Source organism: Hibiscus syriacus, unplaced genomic scaffold (assembly GCF_006381635.1).
Source record: "Hibiscus syriacus cultivar Baekdansim isolate YM2019G1 unplaced genomic scaffold, ASM638163v2 tig00110264_pilon, whole genome shotgun sequence".
Lineage (NCBI taxonomy): Eukaryota > Viridiplantae > Streptophyta > Magnoliopsida > Malvales > Malvaceae > Hibiscus > Hibiscus syriacus.
In genome coordinates, this window is record NW_024062653.1 from 2,153,380 (window position 1) to 2,180,404 (window position 27,025).

Here is a 27,025-nt window from a genome sequence, read left to right on the forward strand (position 1 = left end):
AAAATCAAATGGAACCTGAAAAGCGAGGTTAAAAAATCTAGGGATGAAGATTTTATGGAATTTTTTTATAAATTTAAAAGAAAAATTAAAGGGCTTTTCTTAATTTTTAAAATATAGATACTCTACCGTAACGACGTTAAATAATTAACGGTTGACCGAAAAAACCAAAGCAATAACAAAGTTGAGAGATCAAATTAAACTTTTTTTTTTGAAGTTTAGCGATTGAAATAGGAATATGATCAAAGTTGAATGATGAAATTTGTATCGTACCCATTAAAAGCATAATATAATTTTAAAATATATTTAGTTTACGAAGTGTCGTAACCGTCTTTCGGTTGGGCCCCGGAATTGGGCTTCGACTTGAAAAATGTGGGTTAGAGTCGCCACCGACCATTTTAAAACGAATTTAGGTGGGTTGGACACCGTCTTACCTGATCTGCGTTGTACCAGAAACTTGTCGGGTTCGGGAGTCAGTTACGGTCAAGGAAGGATTAGCACCCTTGAACCATCCTTTCGGTACCAATTAATTTACCCGTTGTCTTTAATTGTGAAAATTGTAAATTTAAATTAAAATTTAAGTTACCCGATTCGAATTGTTTACCATTGACCAGTTGAAATTTATCTACAAAGTTAAAAAGGTTAGAGAACATAAATAAATACTAAATAAGTCAAAAGAAAAAAAAATAAAAAGAAATAGAATTAAAAAAGAGAGAAAAAATTATTTAAAAAATTATTTAAAAAAACAAAACAAAATAAAAATAAATAAACAAAAAATTAAATTAAATTAAAAAAAGTTGAAATAAAATAATAATAATAATAGGTAATTAATAATAAATATATATGAAAATGATAAAAACATATATACAAGATTAAACATTAAATATCAAAACAAATAAAAAGGACTAATTTAAAAGATAACGAAATTAGGGGATAAAATTAAGAGTAATATCAAGATCAAGCTCAATTTAAAGGGTGAAAATAAATTTCATTAAAACGTAGGGGACCTAAAATGGGATTAACCCTATTTGTTAAACCGCGCAGATCCCACCCCCTTAAACGGCGTCGTTTTGCTATGTATAAATACCCTTCCCATAAGCCAAAACGGCTCACTCTCCCCCATGAAAATACCTTTCTCTACAAATGAGAGAAGAGAAGTCTCTCTTCTCGCCTATCTCCAGGCGATTTCTGGCCACTGTCCCGGTGGCCCGCTGCCGTTCCTAATGTCGCTCCGGCCGCCACCTGTGGCGGCCGAAAAAACCCACCAAGCCTCAAAAGACTCCTCTTGTCGCCGTAAAACCAAAATCGTAACCCAAATCACCCAAACCCCTATAGATCGGCATAGATCTAGGAAACGACCTTCGGCTTTTTACCTTCTCCAGCAACCGTTCACTTTTTCGACGATGCTCTGGGCTCCTTTCGGCGGGTAGTGGTTGCTTACTGTTTTTTCCCCTTTTGCATGTACGTTTTGCTCACTGTTGGTTGTTTTTCTTTTGGTTCTCTGGTTTGGTTTTGCTTCGGATCTCGTGTTATTTGGTTGTGGTTTGTTGCTCAAATGATGTTTGGTATTGTTTCCCGTGGGTACTGTGTTCACTTGTGGGTTCTCTCTCTTTTGGCTTCGTGTTTTTGTGGTTGTGTTGACAGAGTGTTGTACTGGCTCTCTCGTTGATCGTTTGGCTTTTTTTTTTCTGTTGTGGCCCGATGATGGTCACTGTGGGTTTACTGTTGGCTCGGTTTATGTTGTGTGATCTCTGTAGCTCGATAATATTGGTTGTGTTCTTTTTCTTTCCCTTGGCAGTGGCTTGGGGGTATTTATACCCCCACCGGTGGCCCGTCGGTTTCGAAATAAGGGCGCTCGTGGCTGTTGTGGCCGGTCACCCCGGGATGGGTCAGTCCCGGGGATTTCGGCTGGTCGTTGGTACTGTTGACCGTTCATCTCCCTTGTTTTGCGGCGTTGTTGAAACTGATATCATTTAGGGTTTTCAAACCTTAAACTTACCAGGCTGGATCAGGCCCATCTGTGTTTGGACTCTGACTGTGACTTGTTGGACTGGACAGTTGACCATTTGGACCTGAAACGAGAAAAAAATAAGTAATAAAAAAATAATAATAAATAACGATAATAATAATAATAAATAAATATAAAACTATATAATATACATTTTTAAAACTGTTTCTTTTTATAAACTATATACTATGTATAAATTTTCAATTTTTTTAAAAAAAAACTATATAATTTTCAAAAAAAATATTTTCAAAAACTATATAATTTTTAAAAATGTTTTAAAAATTATATATTATATATCAGTTTTCAAGAATGCTTTAAAAAATTATATATTATATAAGTTTTCAAAAAATGATTTTAAAAACCATATATTATATATTTTTTCTAAAATATTTTCAAAATTATATATCATATATATTTTCAAAATGTTTTCAATATTATATAATATATACATATATATTATAAATAAAATAAAATAAAAATGGCCACAACTAAAAAAATATGGACAAAAATGAGTGTCTACAATTGCCTTCTTTGTCCTTTTTCGTGGAACGAAAAATAGGACAAAGATAAAAAGACACAAATTTTCGTTCGGTAGAGTTCAAGAATAACTCTATGTCGAATTGTGTTACAGATGACCCCTCTGTCGCGAAGTCGAGTCCACCTTGAAATGATATGGAATTGAAGTCGTAATTCAGAATCAGGATATGGCTTCAAATTGCAGCCCACCTCGGTCTTCTTCTCGGCTTAAAGACCTTGGTTGAAAATTCGACTGAAAAAATTTATTTGACTCCACCATGTGGTTGATAGGCCCTCGAGCTGAATGAAAGCGAACTCGAAAGATCTTCGCTGACAGATAGCTTTTCTCGACTTAAGTTATACTGTCGAGAAATATTTTTTTATATCACTGAGGCACGGTTAACCTGAGTCTTCTTCTTGACTTGAAAACCTCGATTGTAACCGGACAGTAGTGTAATTGAGGTATCATCGAGATGAATGGAATCGAACTCAACAATTTTATTGACGGATAGCCCTCCTTGCCTTGAGCTATACTGTAAATGATGTGCCCTGGAGCTGAGCGTAGTCGAACTCGAAGGTCTTTTGGTGACAGATAACCCTTCTTGACTTATGTTATGCTGCAAATGACGTGCCCTTGAAGATGAGTGTAATTGAACTCGGGGGTCTTTGGCAGATAGCCTTCTCGACTTAAGCTATGCTGCAAATGATGTGCCATTGAGCTGAGCATAGTCGAACTCAAAGATCTTGTGTTGGCAGACAACCCTTCTAGACTTAAGTTGTGCTGCAAATGATATGCCTTGGAGCTGACCGTAGTCGAACTCGAAGGTCTTTGGTGACAGATAACCCTTCTAGCCTTGAGTTATGCTGTGAATGATATGCCCTCGAAGCTGAGTGTAATCGAACTCGGGGGTATTTGGCAGATAGCCCTTCTCGACTTAAGCTATGCTGCAAATGATGTGCCTTGGAGCTGAGCGTAGTCGAACTCAAAGGTATTTGGTTGGAAGATAACCCTTCTCGACTTAAGTTATACTGCAAATGATGTGCCCTCAAAGCTGAGTGTTATCGAACTCGGGGGTCTTTTGGATGGCAGATAGCCCTTCTCGACTTAAGCTATACTGCAAATGATGTGCCTTGGAGCTGAGCGTAGTCGAACTCAAAGGTCTTCGGTTGGCAGATAACCCTTCTCGACTTAAGTTATACTGCAAATGATGTGCCCTCGAAACTGAGTGTTATCGAACTCGGGGGTGTTTTGGATGGCAGATAGCCTTTCTCGACTTAAGCTATACGGCAAATGATGTGCCTTGGAGCTGAGCGTAGTCGAACTCAAAGGTCTTCGGTTGGCAGATAACCCTTCTCGACTTAAGTTATACTGTAAATGATGTGCCCTCGAAGCTGAGTGTAATCGAACTCGAGAGTCTTTGTAGATAGCCCTTCTTGACTTAAGCTATGCTGGAAATGATGTGTCGTTAAGCTAAGTGTAGTCGAACTCAAAGGTCTTTGGTTGGCAGATAACCCTTCTCGACTTAAGTAATACTGGAAATGATGTGCCCTCGAAGCTGAATGTTATCGAACTCGGGGGTCTTTTGGATGGCAAATAGCCCTTCTCGACTTAAGCTATACTGCAAATGATGTGCCCTCGAAGCTGAGTGTAATCGAACTCGGGGGTCTTTGGCAGACAGCCCTTCTCGACTTAAGCTATGTTGCAAATGATATGCCGTTGAGCTGAATGTAGTCGAACTCAAAGGTCTTTGGTTGGCAGATAACCCTTCTCGACTTAAGTTATGCTGCAAATGATGTACCCTCGAAGCTGAGTGTAATCGAACTCGAAGGTCTTTGTTGGCAGATAACCCTTCTCACCTTGAGTTATGCTGCAAATGTTATCTTAAAACAAAAAATGGCATCCCTTCACAGGTCTAGGCCAGTCATAGTTCTTCAAGCGGTTCCTTTGAGCGGGTCTGAACCAAATAATATGATTTTTGGATGACTTCCCTTCACAGAAAAGTCTGCTGATAAATTTCGTCAGCCGGATATCTTCCGTCGTGGAATTGAAACCTGGCTTGAAGACATTAACTGGAAACATTTTGTTCATTGTTGATTTGAGCTGAATCGGATTCGATCTGAATTGGTTCTCGAACCAATCTGAAATTGATTCTGAGATCTGTAGATGTGTCAAGTCGATTGAGGTGTAGCTTCTCACTGCTGAGTTAAGCAACCACCATCATTCATTAAAGGTGCTTACGAATCGAGTATCCTTCATCCTGAAGTCGAAACTTGACTCTAAAAGTTGTAAAAATCATGTATGCTAAAATGATGAATGTGATGCACCTAAAAATGTCTAAGATGCATGCAACATGTGTTATCTCTTGGACGGAGTCGCGTGCTTTGTCTGCCAATCTGGTCCTTGGAATCCATCGTGCCCCATTCTCTTTTCAAGCTTTGGCTTTACTGACCTTTCAAATCTGAGATTGTTCTGTTTGAAATTGTTTTTCTCCTTTTTCTTGTTTTAGGAGGGAAAATGATAAAAATATTGTAAAATATTGTTCGCAATTGAATTAAATTGTAAACGTGAGTTCAAAGAATATCAAAGGAATCAAGAGCTCTTTTAATGCTTTCAGAGTTACAGCTCTTTGATAAACGTTCAAATGGATGAGTTGGCTTTAGGTTGGCATTCTTTCTAAGGTTTTGGTAACCGAAAATGTCATTTTTTTGAAATATCGTAACATGCTTTGGCATTTCAATTGGGTGCGGACAAAATGATACAACTAGCATGATCAATTACTAGACCTTTTATTTCAGTCCTCTGAAATCTTCTATTTGTTCAAGCTTTGTAAGCTTCTCTAACAAAGGTAGTGCAGAAATATCGGTCTAAAAATGAAATTCTTGAGTGCTCGTGTGAATTACCAAAAATTTCTTACTTGGATAAATTTGATTTAACTTGTCGTTATCTGGCTAACTGAATCCATAAAGCCGGGGCGTTTAACCAATTGCTTTAGAGGGACAACTTAACATTAGAATTAGTTTTATCAAGTTCACTGAAGGGTTCATCTCATCAAAAAGTCTTCGGCCGGACAATAGCAGTGGAGCAAACACCGAATTGCCAAGTGTTCGAGCAATGTCATGGTTTGAAGGGCTTTCAAGTTACCTCTATAACCAATTGCCTTAGTGGAATAGCTCATCTTTGCGGATTTAATTTCTTAAGATTGTCAAGAAGAACCTGTTATAGTCTAGGTGTTGTTGAAAGTAAAAAATTTCATCTTTTAGAGTTTAATTTTCAAGCAACTGGCCTAAACTAGATCCACCTACTCGACTATTTCATTTGTAAAGATCGTGATCATCACTGAACGTCTTAAATGAAAAGTATAATAATGTCATATACAAATGATGCCCCATGTTGTATGTACCTTATGAAAGGAAAAGGTTGTATTGGTTAATTGTAAGAGCATGGTACGATGTTTGAGGGTATATTCTGGGTAAGGTCAAGGTCCTTGTTTTAAAACATGTCACTTTGTCAAAGATCCGTAACTTTGAACCATTCATAGAGTTTCTTAATTCAAATGATATTCAAAGAATTGCAAGTTTACAAATGTGATTCATTGCTCGTCATCATTAAAGTAACATAAATTTATTCAAATGTTCTTACAAAAACTTGAAAAAGTGAAAAAAAAAAACAAGTTCAAACAGAATGCCTCAAATGATGAAGTGATTTTCCTCACTTGGATGCCCCCAAGTTGTTAAAGTCAATCCAGTTCTGGTTACACATCTTCTGTATGACTCTTTTGAATGCGTAACAGTTCTCAATTGTGTGCTCTAGGACACCGCCGTGATATTCACAATGCACATTCTCATCATACCATTTGGGGTATGGGGGTTTCATGGGTTTCACCAGGTATGGTGACACTACATGGGTGTCAAGTAGTTGCTGATAAAGCTCTTTGTAGCTCATGGGAATAGGTTCAAAATGTTCCCTTTCCCTCCTTGGTTCTCTAGAATCTTGTTTAGAAGTACCTGATGGTACAGTTGTAGTTGATTTTGGTTTGGAGATCGTAACACCCTTACTGGCATGGTTGATGTTGTTAATCTCTCAATCCCGCTCTCGCATAGGAGGTTTTCTACTGGCCTCCCCATCCTTAATCTTGCCATGCTTTATGGCCGACTCGACCATTTATCTAGCCATAACCAAGTCTGAAAAGCTCCCTGATGTGATCGTAACCAGGTGTCCAAAGTATGGGGTCCTCAGGGTCTGTACGAAAAGTTTTCGGGTTTCCTTTTCATCAAACGGTGGATGAACTTGCACATCCAAGTCCCTCCATTTTTGTGCGTATTGCCTGAAACTCTCGTTTTGCTTCTTTTCCATGCTTTGTAATATAACTCGATCTGGCCTTATGTCATTGACATGCTTATATTGTTCCAGAAATGACTTGGTCAGGTCCTTCCAGGTCTTGATATTTGATCGGCTTAACTGGTTGTATCACCGAATGGCTGAGCCCGACAGACTCTCCTGGAAGTAGTGGATCAGGAGTTGGTCATTTCCTCCATATCCTGTCATCTTTCGGCAGAACATGGTGATGTGAGCGGATGGACAACTGTTCCCGTCAAACTTCTCGAATTTTGGGGACTTAAATTTCGGAGGAAGAACCAAGTCCGGGACTAGACTGAGTTCTGCAGCATCGATTTCATGGTAGTCATGGTCTCCTTTGACTACCTTCATTTGGTCCTCCAATTGTTTGATTTTTTCCTCCATCTTCCTTGCTTTGTCCTCTTCATCCAAATTTGGTACATGGTAATAACCCGGATTGTTCTTAGGGTTAAATACAGAGGACGAGGGCTTCGATTTTGCAGCAGATGAGTCCCCTCGAAGTTCTGGTAAGATTTCAGGTGAGATAACCACTTGTGGGATAGGTGGTATAGTTACCCCTTCCGGTGAACCTGCCCCAAACGCACTAGTATGTTGTAAGCCAACTAACTTGGCAACGATCTGATCAACCAAAGACTCTTAGTTTTTCATGATTGCATTCAGAGTACTCAGACTACTCTGGTTTATCTTGTCTTCAAGTTCTTTCTGTAATTTTGCCATGTTCTCTTCGATCTTCTCCATTCTTGCTTCCATCTTCTTCTTTTTCAGGCGGGTGTTATGCGGATGGGGTGTGTCCAACGCTTGAGGCGGTGTATCCAGTATTTGCTCCCTTTTGATGAGACATGTATATGTTAGTTAATGTGAATGCAAAGAAAATAACAAAATGCAAAATGTCAAAATGAATGATGCATGGTTCATGAAATGTCCGAGGCATTGATCTAAAAAAAATGTGCTTGTTATTTTGAATAACCCTTATTGGTGAAAAAAGTGTTACGTCTGAAGAGACATAAAACTTTTTTTGATGGTATAGATCCCGCACAGCTTCTGACGAGTTGATTCGTCTTTTTCAGTGGTTGAATATCCTGTCAAACTATTCCGGCTCCTTTGGCTAAACTTGTGCAGGTGATGGGCTACTTGCCCCAAAAGGGGTCTCGAATGACTCCATCTCCGGCATTCACTCTATGCCAAGCTTATTCCAAATGAAAGTGTCATTGGAGCCCTCCATTGATAGAAGCTATCCGAAGCTTGCTTATTGAATTCGTCAATAATGGTCTCCAGCTTGGCTAGGGTTTCGCCATCTTGTTCTTGTTGTTTTTGAAGGGATTCTCCAGGTCAGTAACCTTTTCCTCGTCTTGCCCCTGCAACCTTTGCCCCTGAGTATTCTTTGACCATGGCTGGACTTCTGAGCTTTTCATCTCTTTGTATTATAACCCCTTTGTCTATTAATACAGATTATTCATGTTTAACAAACACGTTTTTGGTAGATCAACACCTCTTTTAAATGATGTAAGTGATGAAAATAAAATGAAAGAGAAAAAAAGAGTTAGTGAGGTAAATATAATAAAAAAATAATCATGAAAAATAAAAGTCCTACCCCACATGATATCTACCCGAACATGCTCAATATTCCTACCCGGACATGATTTCTATCCCGCATGCTAATTTCAAACAAATCATAACCGCATATTTGTCTAGTTCGCATGCTTTGAACAGAAAATAAAAAAGGAAACAAAGCAGCCTAGGGTTTGGAATGAGGTTTTGGGGTGGGCTCTAATTCCCTATACTCTCCCGGTTTAGGTTCTAAAAAAGGTACTCGAGTTCTCCTTGCCGGTGCCCCCTTGGGCTTACCAGACCCTTAGTCCTAAGCCCATCACAGGCTTGTGTGGACTAAGTTAAACTCGAGAGGAAACATTCCCTTATGCCCGCACGGTGAATAAATTCACACGAAGACATAAGGTATATGAATCCCGAAGGCTACTTTCTAGGCATATGCGGTGAATAAATTCACACGAATGCGTCGCTTTCACCCCCACTTAAAACGGGTTCGGAGCTCGGGTTTAGAGCTTAGAGATGACAATTTTGAAAAAATCTGAAATCATTAAAAAACGTCAGTACATCTATTTATTTGAAAAATAATCAAAGATAAATAATTGGAATCAAATAAATAAATTAAAATTAAAATTTACCATTTTCACATAAAAAGACAACCGAAAATTAATTTCGGCCTGACTCACTTACCTGTCCCCAGTAGAGTCGCCAAGCTGTCGTAACCGTCTTTCGGTTGGGCCCCGGAATTGGGCTTTGACTTGAAAAATGTGGGTTAGAGTCGCCACCAACCATTTTAAAACGAATTTAGGTGGGTCAGACACCGTCTTACCTGATATGTGTTGTACCAGAAACGTGTCGGGTTCGGGAGTCGGTTACGGTCAAGGAAGGATTAGCACCCTTGAATCGTCCTTTCGGTACCAATTAATTTACCGGTTGTCTTTAATTGCGAAAATTGTAAATTTAAATTAAAATTTAAGTTACCCGATTCGAATTGTTTACCATTGACCAGTTGAAATTTATCTACAAAGTTAAAAAGGTTAGAGAACATAAATAAATACTAAATAAGTCAAAAGAAAAAAAAATAAAAAGAAATAGAATTAAAAAAGAGAGAAAAAATTATATAAAAAATTATTAAAAAAAACAAAAATAAATAAAAATAAATAAACAAAAAATTAAATTAAATTAAATTAAAAAAGCTGAAATAAAATAATAATAATAATAATAATAATAGGTAATTAATCATAAATATATATGAAAATGATAAAAACATATATACAATATTAAACATTAAATATCAAAACAAATAAAAAGGACTAATTTAAAAGATAACGAAATTAGGGGATAAAATTAAGAGTAATATCAAGATCAAGCTCAATTTAAAGGGTGAAAATAAATTTCATTAAAACACAGGGGACCTGAAATAGGATTAACCCTATTTGTTAAAACGCGCAGATCCCACCCCTTTAAACGGCGTCGTTTTGCTCTGTATAAATACCCTTCCCATAAGCCAAAACGGCTCACTCTCCCCCATTTTACACTTTGCTCTCTCTTTCTCTGCAAATGAGAGAAGAGAAGTATCTCTTCTCGCCTCTCTCCAAGCGATTTTTGGCCACTGTCCCGGTGGCCTGTTGCCGTTCCTAACGCCGCTCCGGCCGCCGCCCATGGCGACCGAAAAAACCCACCAAGCCTCAAAAGACTCCTCTTGTCACCGTGAAACCAAAATCGTAACCCAAATCAACCAAACCCCTATAGATCGGCGTAGATCTAGGAAACGAGCTTCGACTTTTTACCTTCTCCGACAACCGTTCACTTTTCTGACGATGCTCTGGGCTCCTTTCGGCGGGTAGTGGTTGCTTATTGCTTTTTCCCCTTTTGCATGTGCGTTTCTCTCACTGTTGGTTGTTTTTCTTTTGGTTCTTTGGTTTGGATTTGCTTCGGCTCTCGTGTTATTTGGTTGTGGTTTGTTACTCAGATGATGTTTGGTATTGTTTCCCGTGGGTACTGTGTTCACTTGTGGGTTCTCTCTCTTTTGGCTTCGTGTTTTTGTGGTTGTGTTGACAGAGTGTTGTACTGGCTCTCTCGATGATCGTTTGGCTTTTTCTTTTGTCTGTTATGGTCGATGATGGTCACTGTGGGTTTACTGTTGGCTCGGTTTATGTTGTGTGATTTCTGTGACTCGATAATATTGGATGTGTTCCTTTTCTTTCCCTTGGCAGTGGCTTGGGGGGTATTTATACCCCCACCGGTGGCCCGTCGGTTCCGAAATAAGGGCGCTCGTGGCCGTTGTGGTCGGTCACCCCGTGATGGGTCAGTCCCGGGGATTTCGGCCGATCGTTGGTACTGTTGACCGTTCATCTCCCTTGTTTTGTGGTGTTGTTGAAACTGATATCATTCAGGGTTTTTAAACCCTAAACTTATCGGGCTGGATCAGGCCCATCTTTGTTTGGACTCTGACCGTGACTTGTTGGACTGGACAGTTGACCATTTGGACTGGACAGTTGACCATTTGGACCTGAAACGGAAAAAAAATAAGTAATAAAAAAATAATAATAAATAGCGATAATAATAATAATAAATAAATATAAAACTATATAATATACATTTTTAAAACTGTTTCTTTTTATAAACTATATACTATATATAAATTTTCAATTTTTTTTAAAAATTATATAATTTTCAAAAAAATATTTTCAAAAACTATATAATTTTTAAAAATATTTTAAAAATTATATATTATATATCAGTTTTCAAGAATGCTTTAAAAAATTATATATTATATAAGTTTTCAAAAAATGATTTTAAAAACCATATATTATATATTTTTTCTAAAATGTTTTAAAAATTATATATCATATATATTTTAAAAATGTTTTCAAAATTATATATCATATATATTTTCAAAATGTTTTCAATATTATATAATATATACATATATATTATAAGTAAAATAAAATAAAAATGGCAACAAATAAAAAAATATGGACGAAAATGAATATCTACACGAAGTATAAACGAAGAAAATATCCTTATAACCCTATGTTATTGTTTAATAATTTTTTTAAATTTTATAATTTAATTAGTATTATTTTATTCATAATAAAATGGAGTTTATGTTAACATAAATTGATGGAATGCAAGAAGTGACCTCTGCAAAATGATGGTAGTTGACGATTAGATGTGATTACCCCCTTTTAACCGACTTATATTATATTATATTATATAAAAAGCACTCTACGTAATTAGGTTAATAAGGACAAAATTGAATATTTGAATTTTAGAAGAGACTGAAAATGTAATAGCCCTAATTAAATACACCTTTCACAATGAACAGCCTCTATTAGTTTATGCAAATATAAGAATCGGACTGATAATTTGTATGCTATAAATTTGAATGTAAAATTACAATTACTTTATTATTTAATTATATTTTAATGAATTACTTCCCATGTAAAAAATAAAAAACAAAACAAAGTAGTTATATATGAATTATTATGTGATACAAGACAATGTAAAATTTATTTTATGTTACCTATTTATTTTAAGGGTAAATTATATATTTACTCACTTAATTTTATTTTTTTCCTATTTTATTAATTATATATTTTTGTATTTTTTAATTTACTCGTTGAACTTTATATATAAGATTTTTTTATTACTTTGTCGTTAACTTTATAACTCTATTATAATCTGGCTTAATTGATCATTTTTAACAATTAAAATATAAGGTAAACTATAGCATTGACTACTTAACTATTTAACCTTTTTACTTTCGTCATCGATCTTTTAATTTTTTTCAATTAGACCACCTAGCTATTTAATTGTAGTCAATCAAGCCATTAACCGTTGACGGAAATGCTGATGTAGCAGTTAAATATTTTGGTATAATTCAATATATGGTCCTTATTGTTTATATATCCTTTCAATTTAGTTATATTTTTTATAAATTAAAATAAATTTACTCCTCCAATCAAATGGTGCCACATCATTGACATCTGTCACGCTCTCATTGGAAAAAAAAAACAAAGTAAAATTGGGGCTAGGAGATTTGATCTAGGGGTTGAGGGGAAGATAATAACAAACCCAACCACTAAGTTAAGTCCAAACATTAGTTTAAGATAGACAACATTCTGTCTATATTTTATATCTTTGTGTATAAATATTTAACTTAAATTAATAATATTTATATATCTTTAAAAATATATTTTATTTTTATCTTAAGTTATGAAATATATTTTAAACCAGAGTCACCCTAATTTTGCTTGGATTGGTTTCTTTAAACAAGAGTCGCCCTCATATTGGTGGAAAAATATTTTAAATTAAAATAAATTTAATCATCCAATTAAATGAGGTCACTAATGGCATGTGATCCTATTTGATTAGATGAGTAAATTTATTTTAATTTATAAAAGGTATGATTAAATCAAAATCATATATAAACAATAAGAATCATATATGTAATTATATCAAAATATTTAATAGCCACATCAACATTTTGTCAACTTAAAACGACTAATTTGATTGACTATAATTAAAAAATTAAATAATTAATGTAAAGTTTACCCTAGAATATATGTTCAAAGAGAGAGAAAAATGGGATCATCTACTTCCTTTATATCTTGTAATTCTTCATGCTTCAGTTCTTTCTCTTATAACGCTAAAATGGTTAATAAAAAATAAAGAGAAACAAAAACCCACTAAAAATGGCAGGGGATTGAGAAATTCATTTGATTCCTATATGTTAAAAGATTCATATTATTTTCTTAAAGTCCCGGGCTCAACTTAATCATAGCAACCAAATTTTCAATTCAAGATCTCATTAATTTATCTTAGTGGTGAAAGCCCTTAAATTTGTAAATGAGTTGGTTAGGAATCGCTTTTTTCTTTTTCTCAAAACCCAAAGAATAATTAGAGACGGAGGAGCTTACAGTTTGTCGGAGTACAGCAGAGCCAAAAGAGCTCCTTTTTTTCAGCTCTTGCTTCTCTAGTGCATTCAATAACGATTAAACTCAACACTATCAAGGTGATTTTCGAGGCTTGAAGTTTGAAAATTGAATCCACTTAGTTGAGAAAAGATTTGAATTTTTGAAAAAAAAAACCTTTTTGTGATGAATTTTTAGCTTTATTTTTCTAGGTGTTATCTCAGTTCTAGTGGGTTTGATGCATCTTTCATTGTGGACACCCATAGCTCACTGTATTGTTTTCCCGGCGACAGCAGAGAAAACAAAATGGCGCGAAAAAGAGAAGGGGAAGAGGAAATGGCATGTGCCCCACTATTGGGATAATAAAATATATAAAAATAATATTAATTAATTAAATATAATAATAAAAAAATCATAGAATTAGAGGGGGAAAAACCGTGGATTGATAAAAAAAATCAATGAATAAAATTTAGTTAGTAAATTAATAAACTTAAAAGTACAATTAGTGAAATATGAGAAAGAATAAAGTTGGAGTGTAAATTCGTAATTTACCCTTGAATAAACTATTGAATTTTACTTTCTCATATTTCACTCAATGTACTTTTAATTTTTTTAATTTATTTACTGAACTTTTGAATTTCTAGTATTTTGGTCACTACAAATTATTTTATTGTTATTATGATATGATGTGATTTTTTTATTATTTTTAAAATATAAAAAATGATTTAAAATAAATAATAAAATAATATTTTATTATTATTAAATTTAAAAAAGATTTAAAATAATCATCTCCCTTTCCGCTCCTTTCTTGTCACTGTCAAGCATCATTGACCTTTGGAACTAGCAACTGTTTGATCTCAAATTGTATCGTGGGACTCGTTTTGACACTCTGACTCTGAATCTGGTGGTTGTTTCGTCAAAAATATTCCAAAACCTGTGAATCTCAACTGAAATATTTCGATTCCCTCACTTTCGATCTCCTATTCATGGACTTCGAAGCATGTTCTAATAAAATGGAGGTCGGGTTTAGACTCAGAGGTCGAGACGAAACAACCCATGAAATCTAGGACCGAACGAACACCATCTACGAAAGTCGATGTTTCAGTTTTCTCACCTTTGATTGGATTCAAAGCATGTTCCGATAAAATGAAAGTTAGATTCAGACTTAGGGGTAGAGAAAAAGCAACTGATGAAATATGAGACCAAACAACTGCCACCTATGACCGTCGATGATGACATCCAACGACAACAAACAGTGAACGATCACCATATATATTTTAAATTATTTTATATTAAATAATAACAAAAATACCACAAACATACCAAAATAATAATAAAATAATTCTGTGACCAAAACATAAACATTTCAAACGTACAGTAAGTAATTTGAAAAAAAATAAAAGTACAATAAATAAAATAGGATAAAGTAAAGTTCAATGAAAAACGATATAGTTTACTCGAAAAAATAACATTAAATAAACTCATTATGTAAAATAGATTTTACACAATTTATATATCATACTAATTTCCTATATATATATATATATATTTCCTCGAATTTTGCTTAAATATTACATATATACTTCAAAAAGGATAGAGTTTAGACAATGAGTACATAATATATTCCCAAACATGAGATTGTGAAGGGTGTCAACATCATGCACTATGGTCCACTGGATCTAAGAATATCAAGTTGTTGCCACTGCCCATCTGTGAATTTGTTGAGAAATTGACCTAAGAAACTGACATTACAATTCAGGCATTTCGACCTTCAACCAATTTGCTCAGATTTTTCTTAAATCATAATTATGTTCTACATGTTGTATTTATATAAGTTTTGACATTAAATATAAATATCCGTATCCAACACTCAAACTAGAATGTCACCATTTTGGAGAGTGAGGAAACAGGGTTGGAAGAGCATAGTATCTGTTTTACTTTCTATCCCAAACCACTGTAGCAATAGACCATTTTGATGGCCTCTTCTTCCATCTCCACAAGTTGGAGACAAAAGGACTCGACTTCCCGAGCCTCTTCTTTGAACGGGATCCGGAATTGCTTCCAATGGTATTCATTTTCTTCATCCTCGGGAGCTTTACCACGAACCTTCCCTAGGACGTCGAAGCCCTTACGATCAAACGAGAGCATGTATGCAACCTACAAAGAACGATTAGTCAGTTATCAGACCACAGCAATCCGAAGCTATATGCAAGGATATGCAGCTTATAATGGTGGAATTCAAAGCCTTAACTATATAATCTCATACATTTGGTCAATCCATGCTTAATGAGGACACAATACAGTGGATAACAACATCGAATACGTGAGGTAGCACAGAGAAAGTAGAAGTACCAAATCAAAATTGAAAAAGATAGTAAATCTTACTCTTGCATTTATGTTCAAGTATATGAAACAAAAAAGGGTCAGTCCTCTGCGTCGAGCCTCGCTTTGATTAATGCCATCAATGAGCTTAGCAGAATAAGGTTCTATAAAAGAAACAAATTGAAGATAAATGTCAAAATAAGGTGCTATAAATGAAACAGATCGAAGATAAATGTCAAAACTTCGTGGTCGTAATTCCATGCCAGAACTATCCATAAGATAGAGCATTTAACTATTTTTCCAGCAGTGACGTCTTACCTAGCAAATTTGCTTTACATTTTTCCATGTTTTCTAAGTCTACTTCACGAGTTCCTCCATTGCCATCAACAAACATGCAAGAACTGTACAGAAGATATTTCATTTCAGATGAAGTTTGCATTTCATGTGTCTCTTTTTGTTTTCCCCTTCTCTCAAACTAAACTTCTTTCTGATCATTTATATTCTAAATCTATCATGCGAAGAGATTACAATATTTAAATGCAATTACTCGACCCAAATCAAAATCGAACAGGAAACTACTGTAACATGAAAGGTTCAGTGCATAACAGAGGGATCCCTATTGGATTCTCATTCAGAAAGCATTTCAACCAACCATTACTTAATCAGCAAAAAATAACATGTAATGTAATGTCTCGAATAGAAAACATCATTTTTAAGAAAATGCCAAGCTACGGACAACTTCGTTTATGAATCTTTTTTTTCATTATATGGTTTAATACCACCCTTTCCTGATTCGGCAAAGAAGCCAAACAAGCACCACTGCCACTAGGGTTCATGTGATGACAATTTTCTACATTTACAGTACGATAGATTAACAACCTCGGTGGAAGTTTATACCTCAGATTGAACTTATAGATCACATATTTTTCACCCCCGTCAATCAGCTCCTTGAGGTTCTCGCTTCGAGAAGTGGAAAAGTGATCAGAGGAACTTAATACACCAGAAACTGCATAACTAAATTCTTTAACTGCTTTCTCCTCAGCGAGCATGACTTCTTTAACGAATTCTGCAAGGGATTGAGCCTATAACATGAAAAAATTAATAAAGTTGACATCCATTCAAAATATATATTCAATCTAGATTATCACGATTATTACTTCCGAATAAACGTTTAATTTTTCCTGAATGAGTATAAAAAAAGTATCTTAACAAATATAATACTCAGGAGAAATCAGTCCTCATAATGTTAAAATATCAAGTGACGGTGGCATACTAATCGTTTATCGTTCAACAAACTAGAATCCCCAAAAGTATTTATACTCTGATCTCCAGTGGCAGATCTATGACTATGTGTAAGCCAGGGTAGGCACGTCCAAATTTTGTTATGTTAGTTCTTGATTTTAGTCACGGTGCCCACCTTGTAAATTTATTTGTGTCTACTCTATACGAAAAATTTCTAGTATTAATAGATATGTGCCCACTCTGAAAAAAAATTTGGGATCCGCCACTGCCGATCGTTAGAAGTATCTTTATTAAATGATGTATAATCACCTTTTTTTGCAAACATTTGGTTTAAGCTAGGACAGAAAGTCTTATCTTGGTTCCTTTGATACTATATGCCCAGGAACATTAGGAAAATTAGAAAGCATAAAGAGCATACTATTTACTGAAACCGGAATAAGTATTTGACCAGCTTACTCTGTTTCTCTGGAGTCTCAACATACAATGAATACTTAATATGAACGTTTCCGCAGACAATGGTTAATCCAATTTTACCCTCTAAAAGTATACATGCAGACACAATTGCATTACCATGGTGTGTTTAGTTGCAGCAGCATAATCCTGGGCATATACTCATAGCTGTATGAAATTCCAATGATCAAGTCAGTTTTCTAAATAGAATTACATTTTTATCTGTAAGAGGAACAACATCCCCAGTTAGAGCGACCCGAACCGGAAACTGCAGCAAGGAAATATAGCAAATTACACCATCGCTTTTGCTTCAATTCGAAAATACATGCTTAACACAATTGTCAAATTATATGCTACCAAAAGAAAGGAAGTGACCTATAGAGACTAAATTACTGCTTAATGTTGAAAGTAAAAAAAAAGTGGTCAATTTTCGGTGCATTAATGTACCGAATTTGGCAACAGCAAAATTTAAAATTTACTAATGCAATTTGTTTGAAAAATTGGCATGGGAAAATTGCTCATTTAGTCCTTATACTTTATGGTATTTATAAGATTAGTTTTTAAGCTTCAACTATAAATACCCTAACCCATTTATCTTCAAAACCATCCCAAATCATTCTAGCATTCTCCTAATACTAGAGAAATTAGAGAGTTTTCTTGAGAGTTATTTTCTTTTTTTTTTATCAAGAGAGAATTATCATTGTTTTCTCCTTATTAGATCGAAAGAAGTTGTAATTCCTATTTTTCGATACTGAAATTCTTCTACATTTGCCCGTGATTTTTACCATATATTATTTAGGAGTTTTCCACGTAAAATTTGTTTATTTTTTATCTTTATTTTTATTTTCTCAAATTATCAGTTGCAATTTTGTTCTATTCGATAGCCGTATTACGCAATAATTGCTATCAGAGCCAAATTTAAGTGTGTAATATCTACTTATTATCTTTGTGGTTGCCATCAAAAGGTAGATCCTCCAACATAAGAAAGTAAGAATGTATTACACATTCTTTGAAGGTTCCAGAGAACTATTCACGATAGTGAAATAGTGTGAGCTATCCGTAATAGAAGCTATGGCAACAAAATTTGATATTGAAAAGTTCAATGGGAGAAATTTCTCATTGTAGAAATTGAAGATGAAGGTCATCCTGAGGAAAGATAGTTGTCTAGCGGCTATCAGCGAAAGACCGATAGATTTTACAGATGACAACAATTGGAATGAGATGGACGGGAATACTATGACAAACCTTCATCTAGCATTAGCAGATGAAGTATTGTCAAGCATTGAGGAGAAGAAGACAACCAAATAGATATGTGATCATCTCACCAAACTGTACGAGGCCACATCGTTGCACAATAAAATTTTCCTTAAGAGGAAATTGTATACTCTCAGGATGCCAGAATCTACTTCAGTGACGGAACACTTAAACACACTAAACACTTTATTTTCTTAGCTTACATCCTTAAGTTATACAATAGAAGAACAAGAACGTGTTGAACTTCTACTTCAAAGTCTACCTGATTCGTATGATCAACTCATCATCAACTTGACAAACAGTAATGTCACCAGTCTAGTCTTCGATAACGTTGCAGCTGTTGTTCTACAATAAGAAAATTGACGCAAGAGCAAGGAAGACATACAAGTAAATTTGCAACAAACAGAAGCGTTGACAATATTAAAAGGGAGATCAACATAACGTGGCCAAAGCAAAAGTCATAAACCTATTAGAGAATCAAGAAGAATTTAAAGTCCTACAACTGTGGAAAGAATGGTCACTTGAAGAAGAATTGTTGGAGTCTAGGTAAAAAATCCAATCCACAAGGCAATACCATAAACACTTCAGATGATGGAGATGCTCTATGTTGTGAAGCGTCAACCACCGTGGAAGGTATAAATAGATTTGTAGATATACGACTCATTGATTCCGGAGCAACATATCACATGACCTCAAGAAGAGAATGATTCCATCATTATGATCCTGTCTTAGGAGAATCTATGTATAGTTTTAATGATCATGACTTAGAGATCATTGGTGTTGGAACCATCAAATTAAAGATGTATGATGGAACAATTAATATTGTCCGAGATGTACGGCACGTGAAAGGTCTGAAGAAAAATTTATTATCCTATGGATTATTGGATAATAATGCAAGGAAGATTGAAACGCAGAAAGGAATAATGAAGGTGTTCCATGGAGAGTTTGTGGTGATGAAAGACGAAAAGATTGCAGCAAACTTGTACATGCTGAAGGGAGAGACTTTGCTAGAAGCAGAAGCCTCTATTACCTCATGTAGTTCAGATTCTGTAATGTTGCGGCATCAAAAACTTGGACACATGTCAGAACAAGGAATAAAAGTCCTTGAGGAGCAAAAGCTACTTTCAAGCTTAACAAATGTATCACTTGCTTTGTATGAGCATTGTATAACAAATAAGCAGCATCGGTTAAAATTCAACACATCAAATTCTAGAGGAAATAGTGTTTTAGAATTGGTTCATTCTGACGTATGGTAAGCACCAGTTACATCCCTAGGCGGAGTAAAATACTTTGTCTCATTTATTGATGACTATTCTAGGAGATGTTGGGTGTACCCTATTAAGAAAAATCATATGTGTTTTCAACTTTCAAAAACTTCAAAGCGCGGGTGGAACTTGATTTTGGAAATAAGATCAAGTGTTTTCGAACAGAAAATGAAGGAGAATACACAAGTGAAGAATTTGATGACTTTTATAGAAAAGAATGCATCAAAAGACAATTCACAGTGATGTACAATCCTCAACCAAATGGAGTGACAGAGCGGATGAACAAAACATTGTTGGAAAGAATAAAAGCAATGTTAAGGGATGCATACCTAGAAAAATCATTTAGGGCAGAAGCAGTCAATACTGCCTGTTTTTTTTTTGTGAATTGAGCTCCATCAACTGCAATAGAGTTGAAGACACCAATAGAGATGTGAACTGGTAAACCAACTGATTATTCAAACGTCCATGTATTTGGAAGTATTGTGTATGTGATGTACAACTCCCAAGAAATTTCAAAGTTGGATTCAAAATCCAAGAAATGCAAATTCTTGGGGTATGTTGATGGAGTAAAGGGGTATCGCTAATGCCCGCAAAGTGATCATCAACAGGGATGTTATCTTTGCAGAAGATAAACTACAAAGAAAATAAGAAGATGGTAGCACTGAAAAGTCAGAGACTACACAGATACATATAGAAAAGAAGTTTGAACAAGGAGATTCTTCTAAAGAAGAACCATCACATAATGAACAAGAACCAGAGAGTTCTGAAGCTCCAACAACTCGTCAATCATATCGTGTGAAAAGACGTCCCAATTGGTACTCAGATTATATTATAGAAGTAAATATTGCATACTGCCTTTTAACAGAGGACGGTGAGCCATCAGCATTCCAGGAGGCAATAAACAACTCAGATGCTTTACAGTGGATGATGGCGATGCAAGAAGAAATTGAAGTTATTCATAAAAATAATACATGGGACCTTGTGCCACTACCACAAGGAAGGAAGTCAATTGGTAACAAATGGTTCTTCAAAATCAAGCAAAATGGTAACGATCAAGTGGAGAGGTATCGTGCAAGACTGGTGGTCAAAGGATATGCTAAAAAAGAAGGTATTGATTTCAATGAAATCTTTTCTCCCGTGGTTCGACTAACAACTATTCGAGTAGTCTTGGCAATGTGTGTTACATTGAACTTACATCTAGAGCAGCTAGATGTTAAAACAACTTTTTTTCATGGAGATCTTGGAGAAGAGATTTACATGCTTCAGCCTGAAGGTTTTGAAGAAAAAGAAAAGAAGAACTTAGTTTGCAGGTTGAACAAATCTCTGTACGGACTAAAACAGGCGCCGAGGTATTGGTATAAGAGATTTGATTCCTTCATTGTGTGCCTTGGATATAACAGACTTAATGCAGACCCTTGTGCTTATTTTAATAGGTTTGGTGATAACAATTTTGTTATATTGCTATTGTATGTGGATGACATGTTGGTTGCAAGCCCCAACAAAGATCATATTGAAGAATTGAAGGCACAACTGGCTAGGGAATTTGAAATGAAGGGCTTGGGATCAACAAATAAGATTCTAGGGATGCAAATTCACCAAGACAGAATTAATAGGAAGATTTGGCTTTCATAAAAGAATTACTTGAAGAAGATCTTGTCACGATTCAACATGCAAGATTGTAAGTCAATTTCTACTCCTCTTCTTATTAACTTCAAATTATCCTCTAGTATTAGTCCTAGTAGTGAAGAAGAGAGGATGGAGATGTCTCGAGTACCATGTGCATCGGTAGTGGGAAGTTTAATGTTTGCTATAATATGCATAAGACACAAGCAGTAGGAGTGGTTAGTCAGTACATGGCGAATCCAGGCAAAAAGCATTGGAATACAGTAAAGATGATCTTGAGATACATCAAAGGGACCTCAAATGTAGCACTATGTTATGGAGGATTAAACATACTTATCAATGGGTATGTCGATTCTGACTATGCAGGGGATTTGGATAAAAACAAATATACTATAAGATATGTGTTCAAAGTTGCTAGTGGAGCTGTAAGCTGGGTTTCAAAATTGCAGTCAGTTGTGGCTACGTCAACAACAGAGGCAGAATATGTAGCAGCTACACAAGCCAGTAAAGAAACAATCTGGTTGAAGATGCTATTGGAGGAGCTCGGGCACAATCAAAAGTATGTCTCTCTATTTTTTGACAGTCAAAGTGCCTTACATCTAGCAAGGAATCCAACATTTCATTCAAAGACAAAACACATACAAGTTCAGTATCATTTCGTTCGTGAAAAGGTGGAAGAAGAGACGATAGATATGCAGAAAATCCATACCATAGACAACATAGTAGATTTCATGACAAAGGCGGTCAATTTTGATAAATTTACTTGGTTTCGATCCTCTTATGGCCTGTCAGAGATGTAAGCAACATGAATGGTACAAGGTAGAAAGAATGGTGTGAAGATATGATTGTTCCAATCAAATTTTCAAGTGGAGATTGTTGAACAAATGACCAATTTTTGGTGCATTAATGTACCGAATTCCGCAATAGTAAAATTCAAAATTTACTACTGCAATTTGGTTGAAAATTGACATGGGAAAATTTCTCATTTAGTCCTTATACTTTAGAATATTTATAAGATTAGTCCTTAAGCTTCAACTATAAATACTCTAACCCATTTAGCTTCAAAACCATCCCAAATCATTCTAGCTTTCTCCTAATAATATAGAAATTAGAGAGTTTTCTTGATAGTTATTTTCTCCTTTTTTATCAAGAGAGAATTGTCATTGTTTTCTCCTTGTTAGATCGAGAGAAGTTGTAATTCCTATTTTCTGATAGTGAAATTCTTCTACCTTTGCCCCTGGTTTTTACCCTATATTATTTAGGGGTTTTCCACGTAAAATTTGTGTCTTCTTTATCTTCATTTTTATTTTCTCAAATTATAAATTACGATTTTGCTCTATTCGATAGTCGTATTGCGCAACACTTACAGGAAAAGAAAAGTTGATGCAGACACCAACCTTGTTCATTGATTTGAGTAATTTTCCAAGAGGCCCGGGGAACGGGCTGGCTACGGAAAACGAGCCACGTTCATCAACTATAGTATTCTGTGTGCAAGAAGGAAATAATGAAATAAATAAGAATTCAGTCGCCATGGTGGACAGTTCCTCGAAGTTCTAAGAACTAAAGCAAACGAAAAGCGTATGTTCTACATTCACACGTGTTTCAATTTTCAAGACCGGCGAACATTTCGAGAAATGAATTTAAACTTTATATAAACAAGTACAAAGGGTAACGTTTTACCAAAAAGAGAACATGTATGCTTGAACTGTTCAACATGTGACACAAATAAATACATTAGTTTTCCATATAGTGCATCAACCAAAGGAAGAATAAACAGTTGAACAATGTCATCTAGTCTAGTCCTGAAATGAGTACAAACTGCCCCCGACATGTATAAAAGAATACAAATCTATGGCCTATTTTTCCTCCAACTCTTCATGTCCTTTTAAGTATCCATATCTGACACAATTTTGAATACGTGTACGAGCATATGACCTTCCAAGGACCCTCCCTTATTCGAAGATGCATTTGGGGGACACATACCCTTATTTGACACTTACAGCCGAGTCCAAATGACATAGAATACGTGGCCACAAGGTACTTGAACATTAAGGCAACATTACAAAAAAAAAAAAACAAAGTAGAGCCATAGCAGCAAGAGAAACATACCACATTATACAAGTCATGTTCTCTTAACTACAGATGTCTGGCAATGCTCTTTTATCCATCTTATCTCGGTTAATCTTTACTCCTATTGGTTGATTGCAATAGAGAATTATCTTCTTATACCTTCATCAAAAGTTATAGATTTTTTTTATTAATTTTCTTATAAAGATTGTTGATAATCTTTTTTAGTTTGAGACAATTTGATCATAAATTGAGCTACTTAATTAGAGGTGCCCCCAAAAAAGTACTTATTAATTCTGATTTGCATATATTTTAGGTTGATAAGGACAGAGTTGCCAACTGGGTTTTATCATTTCAAGCTCGTCCGAGAAGTCGAGCCGAACTGAAAAATGGTTTGGCCATTGTTTTAATAATGTTGTCTTGTTTTGTTTCCTGTTGATGCTTCATTGTGCTTTTGATATATATAAGGAGGATATTTTTTTGTAGGACAATTTTACGGGTTTCATGGTTCTAGGACTTCACAGTTCCCTCGGGATGAAAATGGGGTATGGAAAAAGTCATTATATTGCTTTTTATTCATTAATTGTTTGGTTTAATTGTTTTTTCCGTTTATTCTGCATATAGGTTGAAGTTCATAATGCTGATCACTTGGCGAGCACGTATTGTATCATAGCCATACTAAAGACGGTTGGCTTTAATCTCTTGACCATAGACAAAGAATCAATATTGATATCAATGAGGAATCTTCAACAGCCAGATGGAAGGTATGCTTCAAAGTATTGTCCATCTACTTTTCTGGTTGTAAGGGCAATCAATTATCAATGTCTATTGATGATATTCCTGTGCACCAATGTAGAATAGAAAGGGAAGGGGCAAATTTTTTTTTCTTCCTTTCAAATTCTTATGGGATAGATCCAGTAGACTGTTTACTTTTGCATGAAGCTATTAGTTTTGTTTCTCTTGATCTTGCAGTTTTATGCCGGTGCATGTTGGTGCAGAGACAGATCTTCGATTTGTATATTGTGCTGGTAAGAACTGAAAGCATTACCACTAACAGTTCAAGCTATATCATTTCAAGTTGTCCATAATGAAATCTTTGTTTTGCTAATTGATGTATCAGCTGCTATCTGTTTTATGCTGGAGGATTGGAGTGGCATGGACAGGGAAAAAGCCTAGGACTACATCTTAAATTGCAAGGTGTGCCTGCATTGCTCTACTGTGTTATCATGCTTCCATTTTATCTTTATTAGGCATATACTATGGCATGTATACTGAAGAAGTGGTTTTATTCTTTCAGTCTTATGATGGTGGCTTTGGCTTGATGCCTGGTTTAGAATCACATGGTGAGTTAGAGTTAAATAATATCTCATCTGATTGCTGATTAATGTTCTGTCAACTCCATGCATCTAGGGTGGACCTAATCACTGTTTCTCTGCAACTTTATCGTTGCTCATAGTTAACTGATACCAGTTCCTTTTCCCCCCGCATGCTACTTTTATCCAATCTTTACATTGACTAGTGTAATTTGCTGGTGGGTCTATATTTCAGCAGTAAAAGTTTATTCATGAAGCAGCCCCGGTCTTTTATTTCTTTAAGTTCATGATTATGTTCACTTTGATGATAACACCAACAGCATTAGTCTTAGAGATGCAGGGGGTGGTACGTATTGTGCTGTGGCATCTCTTCGGTTAATGGGGTACATTGAAGATGATCTTCTGTCAAAAAATGCAACATCTTTCGTCATAAATGTGCCACTATTGCTGGACTGGTGTATGCAGGTTTATTTCTGTCATTTAGCATCTAGAAGCATCACTTAACGTGCGGGGAGTTTTTAGCTCAATATATAGATATAGACAATGGACCTCTTAAAAGCCAACTTAACTTAAAAAGTGCATCAACGTCAAAGCAAATTTTTAGATGATTCAATATTGTTATCTATGGGCAAACTCGATTTTTGAGCTGAATGTTAGGCAATACCTGCATTCATTTTGCCTCAAGAATAATTTCATCCTTTCTCCTGTCATTTCTCAAACAGAGGCAGGCAAATGATGGTGGATTTCAAGGAAGAGCCAATAAATATAGTGATGCATGCTACGCATTTTGGTAAGGATAAGAAAAGCCTTTGTTCTTTTCAGTGTATAAGCTGCCTTTGATTTGATGACATGTTGTTCATGTGTAGGGTTGGGGCAGTTTTGAAGATCTTAGGGGGCTACAAATTAATAGACAAGATTGCTTTACGCAGATTTTTGCTGACTTGTCAATCTGAGGTACTGATACTGCTTATTTGCACTTGATCTAAATTTAGCATGGATTCAAACAAGCAGCCTCTAATGGTGTAACCGGAGGTGAAGCCAATGGGGTCAAATATGGGGTTTCAACACTGAACTACACATCACTCAAGCTCCTCCCTTTCTTTGATTTAGCTTCCTCAGACTCCAAATCCTCCTTTGTTTCTTCAACAATGGTGAACAATAACCTTGGTGACCCATCACCATCATCATCATCGTCATAGGGCTTGAAGAACAAATCTTTGTTTGATTGCAGATGATGAACCTGATGAGATGGTTGCTGTTGGGTTTCCTGTGGATTCAAAGCTGATTTTTTCCAGCAAAACATGTAATACAACTCGGCAATCAATGCTAAGAACAGAAGAACAAAGTATGCTCAAACCAAGCCCTACACTGCTCAAAGATTTCATCTTTTTACATCACAAAAACTACTGAAAAAATACTTCAAAATCTTCCACTCAAAACTACCCTTTCATCAGTTCAAGAAACAAGTGAAAACCCCAAGAAAAAAACACTAAAAACTAAGAAAAAAAACAAGGGATAATGAGAGGTTTCAATCAAAATAACAAAAACCCGGAAAGTGAAGGAGGAGTAAAGTGAACTTTGACCAGAAAGATGAAATATCCCCCACTCCAAAGTGAGTTGCATGATTATCAGAGCTCTCTTTTCTTTCTTAAAAGCATTAGAAATATACAAGTATTCAGTTTTTATCCTTATTTAGTTATGGGGAATAAAATTTTACCGACAATATATCAAATAATTATTTCAATATCATTAATATTATGTATATATATACATTTAATTTAAATTCGAATTGATCTAACTAATAACATATCTAGATTTCGAGTTTAAGTGATTTGGAATTTTAAGATGTTTCTTTTTTGGAGAGCCACTAGCTAAAAGATTAAACAAGGTTTGAGCAAATTCCTTTGTATTTTTATGGTTGAGAGGCCGTTGGCCTCGAGGGATGGGATCACAATAAAAAGAACGGTAACGTATAATTGGCCAAACCCACAGGTAAACTTTAAAATGTTTCATCAATGAGTTTTCATATTGAGTAAATTGCACAAATAGTCATCGACTATATGATATTATTTTGTTGAGTCTTTCGATTATTAAAAGTTATAAAATAGTTTATCGATTATAAGACATTGCTTTGTTGAGTTATTCGA

The 27,025-nt window shown here is 35.2% G+C and overlaps 1 protein-coding gene and 1 pseudogene across 1 annotated transcript; one reads left to right on the top strand and one right to left on the bottom strand.

Annotated features, from left to right (window-relative positions):
- Positions 1-15,283: 15,283 nt before the first annotated feature.
- LOC120115520 lies at positions 15,284-23,030 on the bottom strand. The gene is made up of 6 exons (XM_039136211.1): positions 22,896-23,030; positions 17,571-17,624; positions 16,562-16,746; positions 15,983-16,065; positions 15,728-15,828; positions 15,284-15,499 (listed from the first exon to the last, which is right to left on the bottom strand). Exons 1-6 carry the CDS (start codon positions 23,028-23,030, stop codon positions 15,284-15,286), a joined length of 774 nt encoding a protein of 257 aa, XP_038992142.1.
- Positions 23,031-23,305: 275 nt separating this feature from the next.
- On the top strand, positions 23,306-25,859 carry LOC120115521 (annotated as a pseudogene).
- Positions 25,860-27,025: the final 1,166 nt, after the last annotated feature.

Coding starts and splice junctions, on each gene's coding strand:
- LOC120115520 (XM_039136211.1), bottom strand. CDS start 23,030: ATGGCGACTGAATTCTTATTTATTTCATTATTTCCTTCTTGCACACAG. Junction 15,829..15,982: donor ATGTAAAGCAAATTTGCTAG/GTAAGACGTCAC, acceptor TTTCTTTTATAG/AACCTTATTCTGCTAAGCTC. Junction 15,500..15,727: donor ACTTGAACATAAATGCAAGA/GTAAGATTTACT, acceptor CGTTCTTTGTAG/GTTGCATACATGCTCTCGTT.